The sequence below is a fragment of the Marmota marmota genome, unplaced genomic scaffold (genome assembly GCF_001458135.2).
Source record: "Marmota marmota marmota unplaced genomic scaffold, marMar, whole genome shotgun sequence".
Lineage (NCBI taxonomy): Eukaryota > Metazoa > Chordata > Mammalia > Rodentia > Sciuridae > Marmota > Marmota marmota.
Genome location: NW_025999977.1, coordinates 23,389,011 through 23,406,197, shown reverse-complemented (window position 1 = coordinate 23,406,197; position 17,187 = coordinate 23,389,011). Strand labels below are relative to the sequence as shown.

At 34.8% G+C, this 17,187-nt stretch overlaps 1 protein-coding gene across 6 annotated transcripts in view; it reads left to right on the top strand.

Moving 5' to 3' along the window:
- The window catches only part of Socs5 (suppressor of cytokine signaling 5), a 46,782-nt gene extending 30,113 nt beyond the window's left edge, over nt 1-16,669 (top strand). For all 6 annotated transcript variants that reach the window (XM_048804443.1, XM_015479700.1, XM_048804440.1 and 3 more), the window contains one exon: nt 12,449-16,669. In XM_048804443.1, coding sequence (XP_048660400.1) covers nt 12,461-14,071 — 1,611 coding nt within the window. In that variant the 5' untranslated portion in view covers nt 12,449-12,460 and the 3' untranslated portion in view covers nt 14,072-16,669. The remainder of the gene's footprint in view (nt 1-12,448) is intronic.
- Nucleotides 16,670-17,187: the final 518 nt, after the last annotated feature.

Genomic DNA, 17,187 nt, shown 5'->3' with positions numbered 1-17,187 from the left:
GGCAGTGGTAACTCTAAGACAGTGACCACAGTTTCCCCGCTGCCATTTTTATCTCATCCTTTAGGGGCATAAAGAAGTTAGAACTCTTGCTAAAGGAATAATTTGAAAGAAATGTCCTGTCAGCCTTTCTCCTTACCCTTGCATTTCTTTTAGTTTCAGTTTTCATGTTATTGGTAAATAGTTACGTGATTGACTTTTGGGTGTTGATCTTGTACCCTGCTGAACTCATTTATTATACAGTTCAGGGATTTTGGCTTTTTTTTTTTTTTTAACAATTGTTTTGGTTTTCCATGTGGATAATCATGTCATTTGAAAGCAAAAAGTTTTATTTTTTCCAATTTGTATGCCTTTCTTTTTCCTGTCTTATTGAACTGGCTATTGTACCACCTTTGACTTCTTGCTCTGGCCATTTAATTAGAAATCACAATTGTTACAAAAAGTGACTTCTGCTACCCAGAATACCTGCCAGGGTTAATGTGTTCCTTGTGCAAAGATTTTTAATTACTGCTTCAAAGTCTTTAAAGGTTATAGTCTAAACCCCTACTTCCCCCCGTCCCACCCCACCCCCCATGTTGGAGCTTGAACCCAGGGCCTCACACATGCTAGAGAAGCACTCTGCCGCTGAGCTACATCCCCAGCCTGGTCTGTCAATTCCTTATTTCTTTCTGTTAATTCCTTATTTCTTATCAAGTCAACTTTGGTAATTTTGTGTTTTTCTAAAAATCTAGCTATTTAAAATTTTTTTTAACTTACTGGCTTATAATGATCATAATAATCTCTCTTAAGTCTTTACATCTTTATGTGTTCCTTTTTTCATGTCTTACCTTGTGTGTACATGTAGTTTGTGTCCCTAGGCTACTATACTACTTAAGGATTCTTTGATCTTTGCTTGCTCTGGTCAGTGTACTTGCATGTAGCACTTTTGTCTAGCCACACTCCACCCCTTCTAATTTTTAGTTTCTAAGTTGCTATGCAGTTGGTGTCCAGAGAATAAAGTTTGCTTAAATTATGGGCCAATTTAGAGTGAACATGCATAGAGCAAGGGCTTTAAGTATTCTCATGTGAGAGCTTGAACTTTATCATAATGTTTTCCACATGTGGTACTTGGTAAATGTTAAAATGAATATTTTTAAAAAATCTCTTCAGTTTATTCCTCTGTGTTTGATAGGGGAGGTTTTATTTCAGTTCTGTTAACAAGCTAAAGATCTTTGATTGTCCTATTTTAAAATAAACTAGTATGTTACATGATGATGCATAAAAGAAAACTGAGGTGATTACTCGTTTCTAGTCTGTAGTTTTGGGCCAACATGGTTCTGTTTACATTCATGTTCTTAAATGATTTAAAAGCACCATTCTCAGGTATCTCCCTATAGAACAGACTAATTTTGAGATGTTAATTTTTTTTTTTCTTATGGTGGTAGAAAAGCTACCTCAGAAAAAGGGATGTTGTCCTGATTGCTTGCTTGCTATTTGTTTCATTCTTTCCTCATTCTTCCTTTCCTTTTTTTGATTCATTACAAGCTGTCAAATTATTTGAAGCCTGTTAGTTTACTTCAGACCTAAAATTTGTCCTAGAAAAGAGTAGGTATCCTAAAGTTTATAAATGAATAATAAATGTATGCAGTTTTAGATAGAAAATAAAAGGAAAATGTTATCATAATGTATTTCAGTCCTTAGAGTCTTTGTATTTCTTTAAATATTTTGTTTAAACTGCTGGGGTTATAAAATGGTTATCCTTCCTAGGGAAGGAAATGGTCCAGAAAACATTTCACTCACTGTTTTCTTTGTAAATTATTAGCCAGGCCACAATGAGCTCACTGTTAAGACTTAAATCAGAAAGACTTTTCCAGATTTAAGCTGCCCACTAAGTTCCACAACTGAGTAGTTTGGGTTTTCTTGTTTGTTTTTAACTATCTTTTGGTGTGAAGGGAGATTCCTGATGCGCTTTGATGCACTCTTGGAAGCATGACCTATAGAGGCAGTAGTGAGGGTACTAATCACATAGTTATAATGCTCAGTACATTTGCTTGATTTGCCTCCCTGGAGGTGGAAGATGAAGGCAAAACTAACCAACCAATAATGAATCTCTCTCCCCACCCCCAACATAAAAACAGCCTTGCTTTTTGTTGTTATCACTGAAATGTACCATCCCTGTCTTGGATTGGTTGTATATCAGAAGCTACCAATTTTGAGCTCCTAATATATACTCAGCTGTACTTATATTACCATTATCCTTGTAAGAGGTGGTAATTGTTCCTATTTTTAGATGGAAAGGCTAAGACTTAGATCTCACACTGCTAGTCAGTGCATGAATGTGATTTTAGGTCCTGCTAAATCTAAAGCATATGTTATCTGTATCATACCCCATAGTTTGCCAGTAATGCTGGCCAGATAAGAAACATTTCAGTAAATGGTATGTTTGTTAGTATATTACATAAGATATTTTCTCTATAGAAAATGAAGCATAACTTTAATAGGATTTTATGCTTTTTTAGTGTACAGTATTATACAGTAAAATTTAAATTGTGGCGGTGTTTTATAGACTAAAAAGGGATTTTGAAGCCAGAAACAAATGAATAAGGACTATGTTCCTAGACTTTGCCCAGAACTATACAGATGAGCTATCCTTTGTTTATATTGTAAATTAGCTGTAGCTTGAACTGATAAGAAACATTGAAATCAACATTGTGTTTCCTAGGAAGTAATATAGAAGTTTAATGATCAATAGAACTTTTATCTGGAAGGTACTGTACATAGGAAGATATTGACATTTGTGATATAACCCAGAAGAACTGAAAGGGAGAATTATTTTTTAAAAGAAAAAAAACTAAAGATGCTAGATAGTAATGATAACATTTTTAAAGCCTCTGACTTTTTTAAAAATTGTCTTCTGGGGCCAGTAAAATAGTATTTCTAATCCTTTTATATAATCTATAAGTAGATATTATACTCATTATACCAGGAACAAATTTATGTTCAGAAATGTGAAGGAAGACATTCAAGTTCACAACATTCTGAAGTGGTGAAGCTAAAATCAACTCCCCTCCAGCCCTCAAGTGTTGAAGACTAGTTTATGCCTGTGCCCTTTTCATTCTGCTTCCCTAAGCAAAGTACGGGCAGTGTTCCTATTTGGGACTTGGGCCAAAAAATAGGATGTAAGCTGGACCTAGAGTACCTCCTATGTGATACTGAAAGTCAGAATTGTGTGGGTAAAATTTAAGAAATGAAAATATAAATTTAAATACCTATTTTTTAATTAGGAAAAAATAGCCCTCAAATTTTTCCCCTTTTTTGGGAGGGGAACATGTTGTTATGGAATCTTTATATCACTGTGACTCTCAAGTTGTTTCTATGTCTTATTTATTTTCTTCTTTTTAAAACCTCATTCTTTGAAATTATGTTGTTACAAATATTTTAACTGACCATGTGGTTAAAAGTAGTATTCTTGTAAAGCAGTAAAAAGTAGTTAGATCTATTATTTACAACAATACCAGAACATTCTGAGTGGTATATAGGCCTACATAAAGGATTATGGGTTTCATAATAGATAGGCATCAAGTGTAAAAGTCAAAACACTTGCTACTGCAAGGGAATATACTTTTTACTCTGCATTCTTTTAGCCAAAGTATTCTTTTATTAAATAGGCCAGTAATTTTCTTTTGAGTGTGCATGTGCTACCTTTGTCATATTTTATTATTATTATTTATTAGAGGTTCTGTTTGGGTATGTGTACTAATTCCAGACAAATTCTGTCTTTATGTTCTCCAATAATTGAAAAGATATAGGAATGATGGATTCTTTGGAGTTTTAAAGAACTTGCTAATGACATTGCTAGGATAAAGTTTCTAAAATTGATTCAAGAAGAGGTAGAAAACCAGAATAGACTGATAATAGTTCAAGAAATAGAAGTCAAGGTTGTTATTAATCTCTCAGGTATATTAGTTTCTACATCTATAAAATTGAGATAGTTACTTACTTATAAGTTTATTGGGAGAAGAAAAATGCATTTATCAGTGCATGGCACAAGCTTAGCACCCAGGAATGTAAATGTCCTTGCAGCTGTTGCTACCATCATCATCATTTATCTTTATGCACTTAAGATGAGCTTAGAGTATGAATCCCCAAACTGTTCTATAGAGTGACTGTTGATTTTGATAAACATAATATCAAAGGTTTTATGCTACACCTGTGGTGTCTGTAAAATATGACTTACCTCTTAACTCATTATACAGCCCATGAGTTAAGAATGTATCTTGTATTTTTAAATGGTTAAAACAAATCAGAATAATGACATTTTGTGACAAGTGAAAATTATGAAATAAAGTTTTACTGACATGTAGCCATACTTAGTTATTTATATATTATCTATGGTTGCATTCATGCTGCAATGGTAGGATTCAGTATTGCCATAGAGATCATATGGCCCACAAAGCCTAAAATATTTATTATCTGGCCCTTTAAAAAAAAAAAAAAAAAAGTAGTTTGCTCTGTACTATATGCAAGGAACTTTTTTGGGAGGGTATGGGGATTGAAACCAGGGGTGCTTAACCACTGAACCACATCCCCAGTCCTTTTTAGTTTGTATTTTGACAGGGTCTAAGTTGCTTAAGACCTCATTTAGTTGCTGAGACTGGCTTTGAATTTTTTATCCTGCCTCAGCTTCCTAAATTGTTGGGTTTATAGGGATGCACCACCATGACCAACTTGGTTTTGCTGGGGGTTTTTTTGTTTTTTTTTTTTTGTTGTTGTTGTTGTTTTTTTGTTTTTTTAACATTGCTGTCTTTACAGTAACCAGGTTAAAGAGTAAGAACATTTTGATTAACCGTCATAAATTTGCCATTTAGAAAAATAAACCTATATGCTATTTTCTAAATAGCTTTTTACTTTCAGTTTTACCCTTTTACCTAAGAGTTGAGAGAGCATTTTGTTTTCCTTAGATTTTGTTTTGTTTTTTTAATTGTTCAGTATTTGGTTATTCTATTGTGGTAAAGGTGTGGCTTGTGTAATTGTAAAAATTTTATTATGCAGTGTGTCATATATAGGAAAGAGTGGATAAAATCGTCAGGGACAGTCTAAAAGAATATTTAATAGGCAAAAACCTTGAGCCTACTACCCAGGCTAAACAATAGAAAACTTCCAGTGTCTTAGAAGCCTCTCCTGAGTATTTCTCCTAATTCTATATCCCTCTTTACAATAAGCATCTATTATTGTTTGATGACTTTTGACAGTCTGTTGCTTTTTATAATATAAATATACATACATACATAATAATATTTTTTATTATGTATGTATGTATATTTAAACCACATACTTTGAATTTTGCTTGTTTAAAAGCAGATTTATTCATAATGAATCTATTCATCTATTATTCTTTCTCTAAGCATTTTGTTTTTGAAGTTAATGTTTTGATGCAAGTAGCTATTATAGTTTATCATTCCTACTATATTGTATTCTGTTATATGAATATATACCAGTAGACTAATGAGTATTCACTTAGATGTCCCCATGATAACCACAACTGCATTATTTCAAAAATTAAGTTCATTCATTCTCCAAATCCCCACTTGCCAACACTGTTCTCTCTCTCTGAAATAGCATCTCTGTCCATGCATCTGCCCAAACTATTATTTTTGACAAATCCCTCTTTCTCATTCTGCATTTTCAGTCAGTATCAATCCTGTAGATTTATACTTCTAAACATCTCTATATCCATTTCTACTATTACCACCTTAATTGAGTTCATACTTGGACCTCTGCAGTAGTCTTCAGTGCAGGGCCAACCAACATCCATTCTTGTCCTCTTATGGGTTACAAGGCCTACCTCTGCAACTTCATCTTGGTGCTCTTCCCCTTCCTACCTAAGCCGCGTTAACTTCAGCCTTGTACATCCGGCTTCAGGACATTTGCAAACGCTGTTCTGTGCCTGTAGAACTCTGTCCTAATTCATTTTACTCGTTCTTCCGAACAGAATTTTGAAATATCGCCTCCTCAGAGAATTCCTTGTTCACCAACCCAAAAGAGGTCACGTCTTCCTGTTAACATGAGGACATTATGCTATTCTATCTTGGCTACAAATTTTAATCTTAATTTTAGTTAAATAATTGTTGAGAAAAGCCATAAAAAGGAATACATACCTTAAATATTTTACTCTACCTGTATGTTCATTCTTTAGTTCCCACCCCCCATACCCCTAAACTGGGGATTGAAATCAGGGGCACTTAACCACTGAGCCACATTCCCAGCCCTTTTTATTTTTTAAGACAGTTTCTTGCTAAATTTCTGGGACTGGCTTTGAACTTGCAATCTTCCTGCCTCACCCTCCCAAGCCACTGGGATTATAGGTGTGCGCCACCAACCCTGCTCATTTGTCAGTCTTGATTAAGGAGCCAAGATCTTTTCTTTGAAAGTAAGTCTACTAGTTGCAGGTTCATATTTTCTATCTTGCAGAAACTATACCTATAATGTATCACCAATATTCCATTTTGGGTTTTTTTTTTTTTTTAAGTAGAACAAGAACTTAAACTCTTCTGATGCTTTCCAAGTATAGAATCCTTGTAGATTCTTTGTCTTATTCTTCTCAATTCTTGGCACCATTTTCATTATTTCAAAGACATTCAACTTGGTCAAACTTCCAACCCTCTCATTGTCTACTATGTTCATTAGCATTTAATTAAATAATATAATTATAATAATACAAATAGCATAAACAGGTTTGGAGCCTACCATAACTAATTCACTAAAGTCAACCAATGGGAATAGAAATATCTGGGCATATTAGATCAGGATTCCACATTTTTTCTGAGTGGACGTACACATGGTCTACTGTATTACTGTGTTATGCACACTGTTTTAGTGTATCTCTGAGCAATTTTATATAGTTTACTCTAATATTAAATATTAGTATTAAGGCAAATAGCTATCAATTTGGATAATACAGACCAGGTCCCAATACAGTGTATAAATAATTCACAATAGATTGTTTTAAAAAGCATATGGTTTTCAAATTCTTTTAAGGAACAATAGTTCTGATGGCTAAACATCCCAAGAAATATTAAGTCAGTCTTAACATTACTAATATTGTGTTCTTTTTCCAAACACTATTGAAATGCCACCAAAATATCAACAAAACTTTAGTCTCCTAAACTGCCTCTTGTACCTGAATTTGACATGGAAATACTTTAATCAGCTCATATGTCCCAATTTTTGTTACTGTGATTGAAGATCTTTGTATTAGAAAAATATTACCATGGTGAAGCAATCTATGTGGGCTGAATAGTAGAGGAAGGATTTGAATTGGGTTATAGTATTCCTTTTTATCCAATAAATCTTGCATTATGTTCTGTTGAAATGAAGTACTGGGAAATATTTCGATTATTTTTGTTTTGTGGAAATTTTGTAATAGATACTGCTTGGCATTGAGGGGGCCATTGACTAACTGTACTTTTAAATATTTTGTGTAGTAATGGAATTTGACCTCTAATTTTCCTTAATTCTGATTTATAGCTTATCCTGTTAAATACAATTTTTCAACAAAAGTCATCTAACTTACAAAAGCATTATAAAACCAGTTTCAATTATGATTCCCTGGGGGAAAGTTTTAGAAATTTGCTTTGGATAGCTTTAAGGATAGCTAAGCTTGTATAGAAATGTGAAAGATCACAATGGTGATAAACTTTCATTGTAGAGTCAATACAATTGAAATTTAACCCTTCTTTTTTAGTCCAGTATAATTTTATGTAAAACTATAAAGTAATAGAGTTGTAATTTAGACCTCAGAGGATTTTAACTCTGTCCTACAATGCATATCTGAAAATTTAACAACAAAAGAACCTCAAATCTTAAACCTTAAATCATAAATATTAAAATGGCTGAAATGCCTTGATTCTTAAGTGACCTATTCTATGAATCACTGTAAGTATTTTTTGTTTTCCAGTAATACAGCTGCCCACACAGCATTCCCATGTCAAGAAAAATCCACTTTCTTTCCCCAAGGAGTATGGAAGCATAATAGGCTTTCTTTAAATGAGACAATGTTGTCACAATGCAATCTGGTAACAATCTCCAGATTAGAAATAGAGAAATAACTAAGTGTCACGCTCTGTGAACCTGAACCAAGGGTTGAGTGTTGCTGTTTTCTGCCTATAAACAGCTGTATAAGATGACTGGTTTTATGTTTGGTCATTTTCTAAAACAGTCATTTTTCAGGTTTAATTTGCTCATCAGAAAAAATATTTTTTGGAGAACTACAAAATTTATCTTAGAAACTTGGAGAAGAGAGTTAGACTTCTGGATTTCCTGAATATGGCTCTTCTACTGTGTAGAGTAGTATATAGTTTATTATCTTACACGCTTACTCTTGACTAGTATCAGTAAACTTTTTCTGAAAAGGGCAAGATAAAAAATATTTTAGGCTTTGCAGCCTACTTGTAGTCTCTGTCAGATTTTCTTTTTTTGTTTTTGTTTTTAAGCCCTTAAAAAATGTAAAACCCAATTCTTTCAGTCCACACAAAATGTGGCTGTAGACCAGATTGTCTCTCAGTCCGTATTTTGCAGACTGCAGCCCTAAAGTAGTATTTTCCAGTAGATATATAATCCAAACTATAAGTGTAATTTAAAATTTTCTAGTAGCACCAATGAAAAAAGTAAAAAGAAAAAGCAATATGTTTAGCCAATTACTATTTAAACTATTACAGTTTCAGTATGTGAACCAAACCACAATTCGGGGATCAATATAGCCACATAGATTGGACAGCACAGCTCTAAACCATAGCTACTCAAAACATGGTCCAATAACTGATGCCAGTTCCTCGAAAGATAAGGTCAAGGAAGGCTGAAAATCTATGGATCAGATTCCCACATATCTTTTACTCTGAACAGCCAGGAGACTGTTCTTCCTTTACTTTGGGTAAAACTAAAGGTTTAATAGCTTGGCAAATTTAATCTAAAATATTCAGTCAAAGCTAAGGTTGGGATACCTTTTGAAAATATGCATAACTTTAGAAAAAACAGATTTCAGTGCGAATCTGAATATTGAGGATAAAACCTAATGGCTCCTATTTCCCTGTTGTTATAACATAGTAGTCAGGTGCTATGACCTATACAGGAAATCAGAGGATTTCTCTCTTGAGTTAATTTACTAGCTAGTAAAATTTTTTTTTGGGGGGGGGGGGTGCTAATATAAAAACCAACTTATTGCTTCCTTTGTAGTAAAGCCAACAGTTGAGAAGCCTCACCCAGGCTTCTAATCAGCATTGTAATGCAGATGGACAGTCAGGGAGCATCAGACACTTGTCAGAAGCTTCTAAAATGAAAAACAGACCTAAAGATTCAAGGAGAAAAAAGATGTTAAGAAGAAATGAGGTGGGGGTATATTTAAGGTATTAAAAGGAAAAACAAGGAAGAAAACATTGAAGAAGTGTGTATCTTCAGAGAAATGAGATGTGCATCCAAGAAACTAGAATAAGATGCTATTAAAATGAATGTTTATAGAACAAGAAAATGGTCTTAGAAATTAAATTTTGTCAGGAAGAAGTATAACTAAAATAGAATTGTTGGAAATTGAAGTGAAAGAAATTTACCAGAATGTAGAAAAGGAAAATAAATGCAAAATAGAAAAGAATATAGAAGATAATCAAAGAGGTGTAGTGTTTAATGGAAAGGACTTTGAAAAGGGAGGATGGAAAAGGAAAAGGCCCACAATGAGGAGGAGGAGGAGGAGGAACAGCAAGCAGCAGCTACAAATTTTCAGAAAATTAAACAGAAGAGTGGGAATTGGTGTAGTCTGAGACCTTTCAATAGCCACACTAGAAAATATTAGGGTGAGGCCCTCAAAATTTTGACGATAAATTATTTCCAACCTCGTTTTTTTCCTGAAAGAATAGAAAACATGAGAATGAAATAGAACATTTCATAAGAAAAAGGAGTTGCTAGAATAATGGTTAAGGAAAGTCATAGGATGGCACTTTGTAGGCAGCATTTGACCTTATTGAGAGTTATCTTACAATTCTGTTAAAGAATTCAATAGATACAGAAAAAAGCAAGCAAACCAAAAAGTTTTAGGCAATTATTCTAGGAAAAACAAATGATTGTATAAGAAAAGAAAATGGCTTAACTCTGTACAATATTCACATGGTCACAATAAATATTAATTTAACCAAAAGATATATTTTAATGTTTTCTTCATTCTAGTTAGCTTCTTGAAAATACAAGTATCTATGAGAGAAAATTAATCCAAATTATAGAAACGTCAGCTCTGATGATTTGCCAATGTAAGAAGCATACTCAAGTTGTTTACCAATACTGATGCTAACTTGTAAGAGGATAAATATGAACAAAAAAAACAGAAAAGTTGTACCATGTTTATTAAATGACAAATTAGACACCTTTTTAAGTTACCCTTTTTACAAAGCTCTCTGCTATTATGATGTGATAAAACAGTTGATCCATATATGTTTTTTTTTTTTGTTTGTTTTTTTAAATAAGAAATCATGTTTATTTATGGGGCTGTGGTTTTGGGTTTTTTTTCCCCCTTTTTATTTATTTTTTTTGTCTTTTTTTTATTATTAGTTGTTCAAAACATTACAAAGCTCTTGACATATTATATTTCATACATTTGATTCAAGCAGATTATGCACTCCCATTTTTACCCCATATACAAATTGCAGATTCACATAGGTTACACATCCACTTTTTTACATACTGCCATACTAGTGTCTGTTGTATTCTGCTGCCCTTCCTATCCTCTACTATCCCCCCTCCCCTCCCCTCCCATCTTCTCTCTCTACCCCATCTACTGTAATTGATTTCTCTCTCTCGTTTTTTTTTTTTCCCCTTTCCCCTCACTTCCTCTTATATGTAATTTTGTATAACAATGAGGGTCTCCTTCCTTTACCATGCAATTTCCCTTCTCTCTCTCTTTCCCTCCCCCCTCTCGTCCCTGTTTAATGGTGATCTTCTTCTCATGCTCTTCCTCCCTATTCTGTTCTTAGTTGCTCTCCTTATATCAAAGATGACATTTGGCATTTATTTTTTAGAGATTGGCTAGCTTCACTTAGCATAATCTGCTCTAGTGCCATCCATTTCCCTGCAGATTCCATGATTTTGTCATTTTTTAGTGCAGAGTAATACTCCATTGTGTATAAATGCCACATTTTTTAATCCATTCATCTATTGAAGGGCATCTAGGTTGGTTCCACAGTCTAGCTATTGTGAATTGTGCTGCTATGAACATCGTTGTAGCAGTATCCCTATAGTATGCTCTTTTAAGGTCTTTAGGGAATATGTTTAATTCATATGTTTAGATTTTGCCATTTCTTCTAAAAATATCAACTTTCCAATTATTGAATGAGATAATAGTGTGTGCCTGTCTTAAAACCATATTTTTTAAAGTACCATGAAACTGCTTCAGGCTCCACCCACTCCCCAAAAGAAGCAAGAATACAGACTGTTAATTGCATAAGGTTTTGCTTTTTTTTTTTTTTCTCCAATCCCTACAGTGTCATAACATAATTTTGTTTCTGTTACTTTATTAGTTTTTCTCTCCCAGGTTTAAAAATTTAGAAACTCAAAGATACCTTTCTATTTAAACCTAAATATTCTATCTCCTCCTATTTTCCTATTAACACTGCTTCTTCAAAATTGTGGATTAAGTGTGATATATTATTGAACGGGAAGGGAAGATATGGGGTTTTAACAAGTGATTAACCTGTTAACTAACCTCAGGGAAGGAGTTAATAAATGAAATTGGGAAAATTCCTACTTTAAGGGTTTGAAACTTTTTTTTGGCCCTGGGAATTGAAACCCTGGGGCACTTCACCAGTGAGCTGCATCCTAGCCCCTTTGATTTTTTTTTTTTTTTTTTTGGAAACAGGGTTTCACTAAGTTGCTTAGGGCCAAACTGATTTGCTGAGGCTGGCCTCAAACTTGCAATCTTTCTACCTCAAGCCTCCAAAGCCACTAGAATGATTACAGGTATTTACCACTGCACCTGGCGGAACTTATTTTAATGTGTTGGCACAGATGTGGTCCTGATAATTATGACTTTTGTAAAGCTAAATACAAGTGTGTTTCAATGTTGTTTTCCCTTTGAAGTATTTGGGACAATATTCCAGTTACTCAAAGTAGGGAGACAAAAATCAGTGCGATAATCAAATCAGGTTGATGCCTGGGGAAAGAAACCAGATTTTAATTGAGAAGAGTTGTTTCCTTTCATCTGAGTCTTGAGTATTCTACCTGAAAGGAAATGGAAAGTCATGACTGGCTGAAGTCATGGCCTTTGCCTCTGAAGGACCTGGTAGGCTTACCTACTACCAAACAGAAAGTTTGCATCATCACTTTCAGGGGCAATGTAAGGCAAATTCTTGACTGCCTAAGGGGCATAGAGTACTTATCTCTTTTCACATGCCACTTTGGTTAATTTGTTTTTCTCCTTTTCCTATTCTGTCTTTAGGTCTTATAATCAATGGATAAAGTGGGGAAAATGTGGAATAACTTCAAATACAGGTGTCAGAATCTCTTCAGCCATGAGGGAGGAAGCCGTAGTGAAAGCGTAGACATGAATTCCAACAGATGTTTGTCTGTCAAAGAGAAAAACATCAGTCTGGGAGACTTGGTTCCTCAGCAACAAAGCAGTCCTTTGAGAGAAAATATTGCCTTACAACTGGGGTTAAGCCCATCCAAGAATTCTTCAAGGAGAAACCAAAACTGTGCCACTGAAATTCCTCAAATTGTTGAAATAAGCATTGAGAAAGATAATGATTCATGTGTCACCCCCGGAGCAAGAATTGCACGAAGAGATTCCTACTCGCGGCATGCCCCATGGGGAGGGAAGAAAAAACATTCCTGTTCCACAAAGACCCAGAGTTCATTGGACACTGATAAAAAGTTCGGTAGAACTCGCAGTGGACTTCAAAGGCGAGAGCGGCGCTATGGAGTGAGCTCTGCACACGACATGGACAGTGTTCCCAGCAGAACCCTGGGGAGCCGCTCTCTGAGACAAAGGCTTCAGGATACTGTGGGCTTGTGTTTTCCCATGAGAACTTATAGCAAGCAATCAAAGCCCCTCTTTTCCAATAAAAGAAAAATACATCTTTCTGAATTAATGCTTGAAAAATGTCCTTTTCCTGCTGGCTCAGATCTAGCTCAAAAATGGCATTTGATTAAACAGCATACAGCTCCTGTGAGCCCACATTCAACATTTTTTGATACATTTGATCCATCTTTGGTTTCTACAGAAGATGAAGAAGATAGACTTAGAGAGAGAAGACGGCTTAGTATTGAAGAAGGGGTGGACCCCCCTCCCAATGCACAAATACATACATTTGAAGCTACTGCACAGGTTAATCCATTATATAAACTGGGACCAAAGTTAGCTCCTGGAATGACAGAAATAAGTGGGGACAGTTCTGCAATTCCACAAACTAATTGTGACTCGGAAGAGGACACAACCACCCTGTGTTTGCAGTCGCGGAGGCAGAAACAACGTCAGGTATCTGGAGACAGCCATGCCCATGTTAGCAGACAGGGAGCGTGGAAAGTTCACACGCAGATTGATTACATTCACTGCCTCGTGCCGGATTTGCTTCAGATTACCGGGAATCCTTGTTACTGGGGCGTGATGGACCGATATGAAGCAGAAGCCCTACTGGAAGGGAAACCCGAAGGCACATTTTTGCTCAGGGACTCTGCACAAGAGGACTACCTCTTCTCTGTGAGCTTTCGCCGCTATAACAGATCCCTGCATGCCCGGATTGAACAGTGGAACCACAACTTCAGTTTCGATGCCCATGACCCATGTGTGTTTCACTCCTCCACTGTAACAGGACTTCTAGAACATTATAAAGATCCCAGTTCGTGCATGTTTTTTGAACCATTGCTTACAATATCTCTGAACAGGACTTTTCCTTTCAGCCTGCAGTATATCTGCCGTGCAGTGATCTGCAGGTGCACTACATATGATGGAATTGATGGTCTCCCTCTACCATCCATGTTACAGGATTTTTTAAAAGAGTACCATTATAAACAAAAAGTTAGGGTTCGCTGGTTAGAACGAGAACCAGTCAAGGCGAAGTAAACTCTTCTGTTCCCAAAGGGCATTAACTAGGTCTGCTTTCATGTGCATCAGACAGTACACGTATAGGAAGCACAGTGTCGGTGCTTGGTTTTTCATACGGTGTGTAAGCTTAGTTATTAGTCTCTGTCAGATGCAGTCTACTGTTACTCAGACAAATGTGGTGCCTATTGAAACAACAGGATAGAGCTGCAGGTGTTCAGTAAGGCTACAAAAACATTTGCCCATTTAGTTGAGTTTGGTTTTTAATGGCTATAGTAACTAACGGAGGCAACTCTGGGGCATTTGCTATGAAGAATTCTATTTCTTATTAAAGAACAAATTAATAGTAGATGAGTATTTCAGCAGTTGACTAATGTTTGAAATTATTTTTTCTAAGAATTTTTTATAACCTTCCAAAAGTAGTGTTGTTTGTAGTTACTATAAGTCAAGCTTTGGAAGTCCAAAATAAATAAATAAAAGACTGCCTTCCTCTTAGGGGAAAAAAAATGCAATTTTCTGGCCACAAGGGCATAGTGCAGTTCACATAAGTGTTGACATAGTTTATAGTCAGTCTCCTTTTCTCTTCTGCAAAAGGTACTGTTAAGTAAACCAGGTTTTCTAAATAGTTGTTTTTAAAATTTCAGACTTACAAGGTTAGTAGTAGAGTTTTATTTAAAGGCCTTAGTTATTCATTTTTTAAATGAGTGCTTTAACTCGAAGCAGGCATTTGGAATATCTGCTGCAATTGTAGTCCTGCGTGTGATTTTTGTTTTTTAAGTTGATGTGTTCAGTCTAAACATTGTTCCATTAAAATTGGATCTTTTCCTATGCCCAGGATGAGTTTGTGAACCATGAAGAAAATGAGACTAGAAGATGCCCAAACAAGTCAGATAATAGTAACTACAGTGGTTGCTGGTGTTGAGAATATTGTTAAACTATAATTAATAATTTGGATGGCAGTATTTATCTTTGTTGTAAACTCTCATAGCTGAATCACTTAAGTATAATTTAATAGAATTTCAGTGCAGTTAATTCTTAATGGGAAAATTTGAAATCGAAATTGCAGATTTAAAAGGTACTGTACAACCATTGTATCTGTAAATAACTTAGCACCTTTTTGTCACTTAGAATAGTATGTAATACAACTTGAGTGAGCGCTTTGGGAAGTTTTATCAAGTTCTAGTGGTTGCTTCTTAGTATTGAACCGAATTTTCAATTCTGTCCTAGACATTTTGCACTATAGTAGCCAAATCCCATTCTCATGTCTTTTTGTTAATGTGCTCTGTGCTGCTGGAGAGTGCTCCTTAGTTTCTTTACCAGCTGCTACTGAAGGTTATTTTACATCCCTGTAGCTATTTCCAAGGCTACAAAAAACAAAAGCTATATTTGTATGCAACACTAACCCTTTGACTGCTAATGTATGTTTCTGCTTGCTGTGCCTTGTTATGGCTGCTTTTTTGTGCTAATAAAGTATGTTTGGTGTTCTCCTTGTATATCTGCTGTTTCATACATTTGCAACAGTTTCTCTTGTACATGGAATGGTTTGGGGTTTTTAAATAAGCATTATCTGGCAACCTGCTATAGTTAATGCAGATTTACCTACAGTCTAATATTGACTTATCAGAATAAGCTAACTCTAAATTTAATGCTTTACATCTTTCTAATCATAATCACATATACTGTGGAACAGTATCTATAGTTACTGGAAATTACTGTACAGTTTAGGTTACAACAGAAAATTTACAGAGAAATGATAAACCTATCAATTTCTCTGCTTGTAAGTGAAAGATTGAAACTCAATGACTTAGTATAGTAAATGAATATTTATAGCATCCAGCTGCATCAGAAACAGGTTAAATGAAGTCTTGTAGAGTAATAATACATCAGCACCATTTATTGGTTTGGGGACCATTTTAATTGATAATAAATGCCCAAAATGTAGAACTTTAACCAAAGACTTGTCTATTTTTAATGTAAAATGGGAATTGAAGGGACTTTTAATTTGTTATTTCTAATAAGTCCCTGAAGAACATATACCAAAGTGTTTGAGAACTTCATCCAAACCTACTTTAAAGCTTATGTGCAATTAAGTTGTTATGACATAATTATATTGCATAATTGTTAGGTCCGTTTTCTTGAGCTTATAATGTACCTGGAAAATAAACCTCTGAGGAAAAAAAAAAAGTCCATATTGATTTTTGGAGAAGGACTATATATGCAAGTAAGATGGTGTTGTGAAGAGGTAACTTGAAACTCCAAGAAAGCACTTGATGTTTTTATATGCTTGTAGCAAATTGATGTTCTAATTGTAGTTTTATAGAAAGTATTAATGCTTTTATGTATTTTAGAACTTTCATAATGTTAAATGGACATTGTTTTAAATGTGTACCTATTTGAGTTTATGTAAGCATGTATACACTGTGCAAAAAGTCACTTATGTTTCAGTTTGTATAATATTAATATGCAACTTTTGGGTTAAACTTTTTTCTTAAAATATTAGTGGCTTACATTTTAAAAAAGAAAAATCACCAGCATGAAAATGCACCTAAGTCTATATTCACTGTGTCTTTTTTCTGAATCCCATTGTAGCCTGTCAACTAAATTTGTGTTTTTATGGTCTTTTTGAAGTGCAATTTATTATAAACCAGAAAATTCTTAAGAAGTTGGGGCACATCTTCATAGTGAAATATGAAGAAAGTGTAGAAGAGTTGCTTTGATATCCTCATTCTTTGATTATTTACCTTCCCCTACACACACACATGCACACACACACACGCCTCTCCCTTAACCCTCCCTCTCTCCCTCCATATCTCCATATATAGGTATACATATGTATGTGTACATTTATGTATGTATGTATATATACATATACATTTATGGTATTATTATTTTGGGCAACAATATTGTCATCTGATACAAAATCATCTAGTAGGCCTTATTCTATAGATACTGTCTGAGAAATGTTCTTTTTGTGTGTGTGTTGCGGGCGGGGGATTTTGGAGGTTGAACCCCAGGGTCTTGCACATGCTAGGAAGTCATTCTACCACTGAGTGACAGTTCCAACCCTGAGAAATATTCTTGTATCATTCAAATTTTATTATCTCCTCCTAAAGTTTAGCCTTGCCACTGTAGTATTA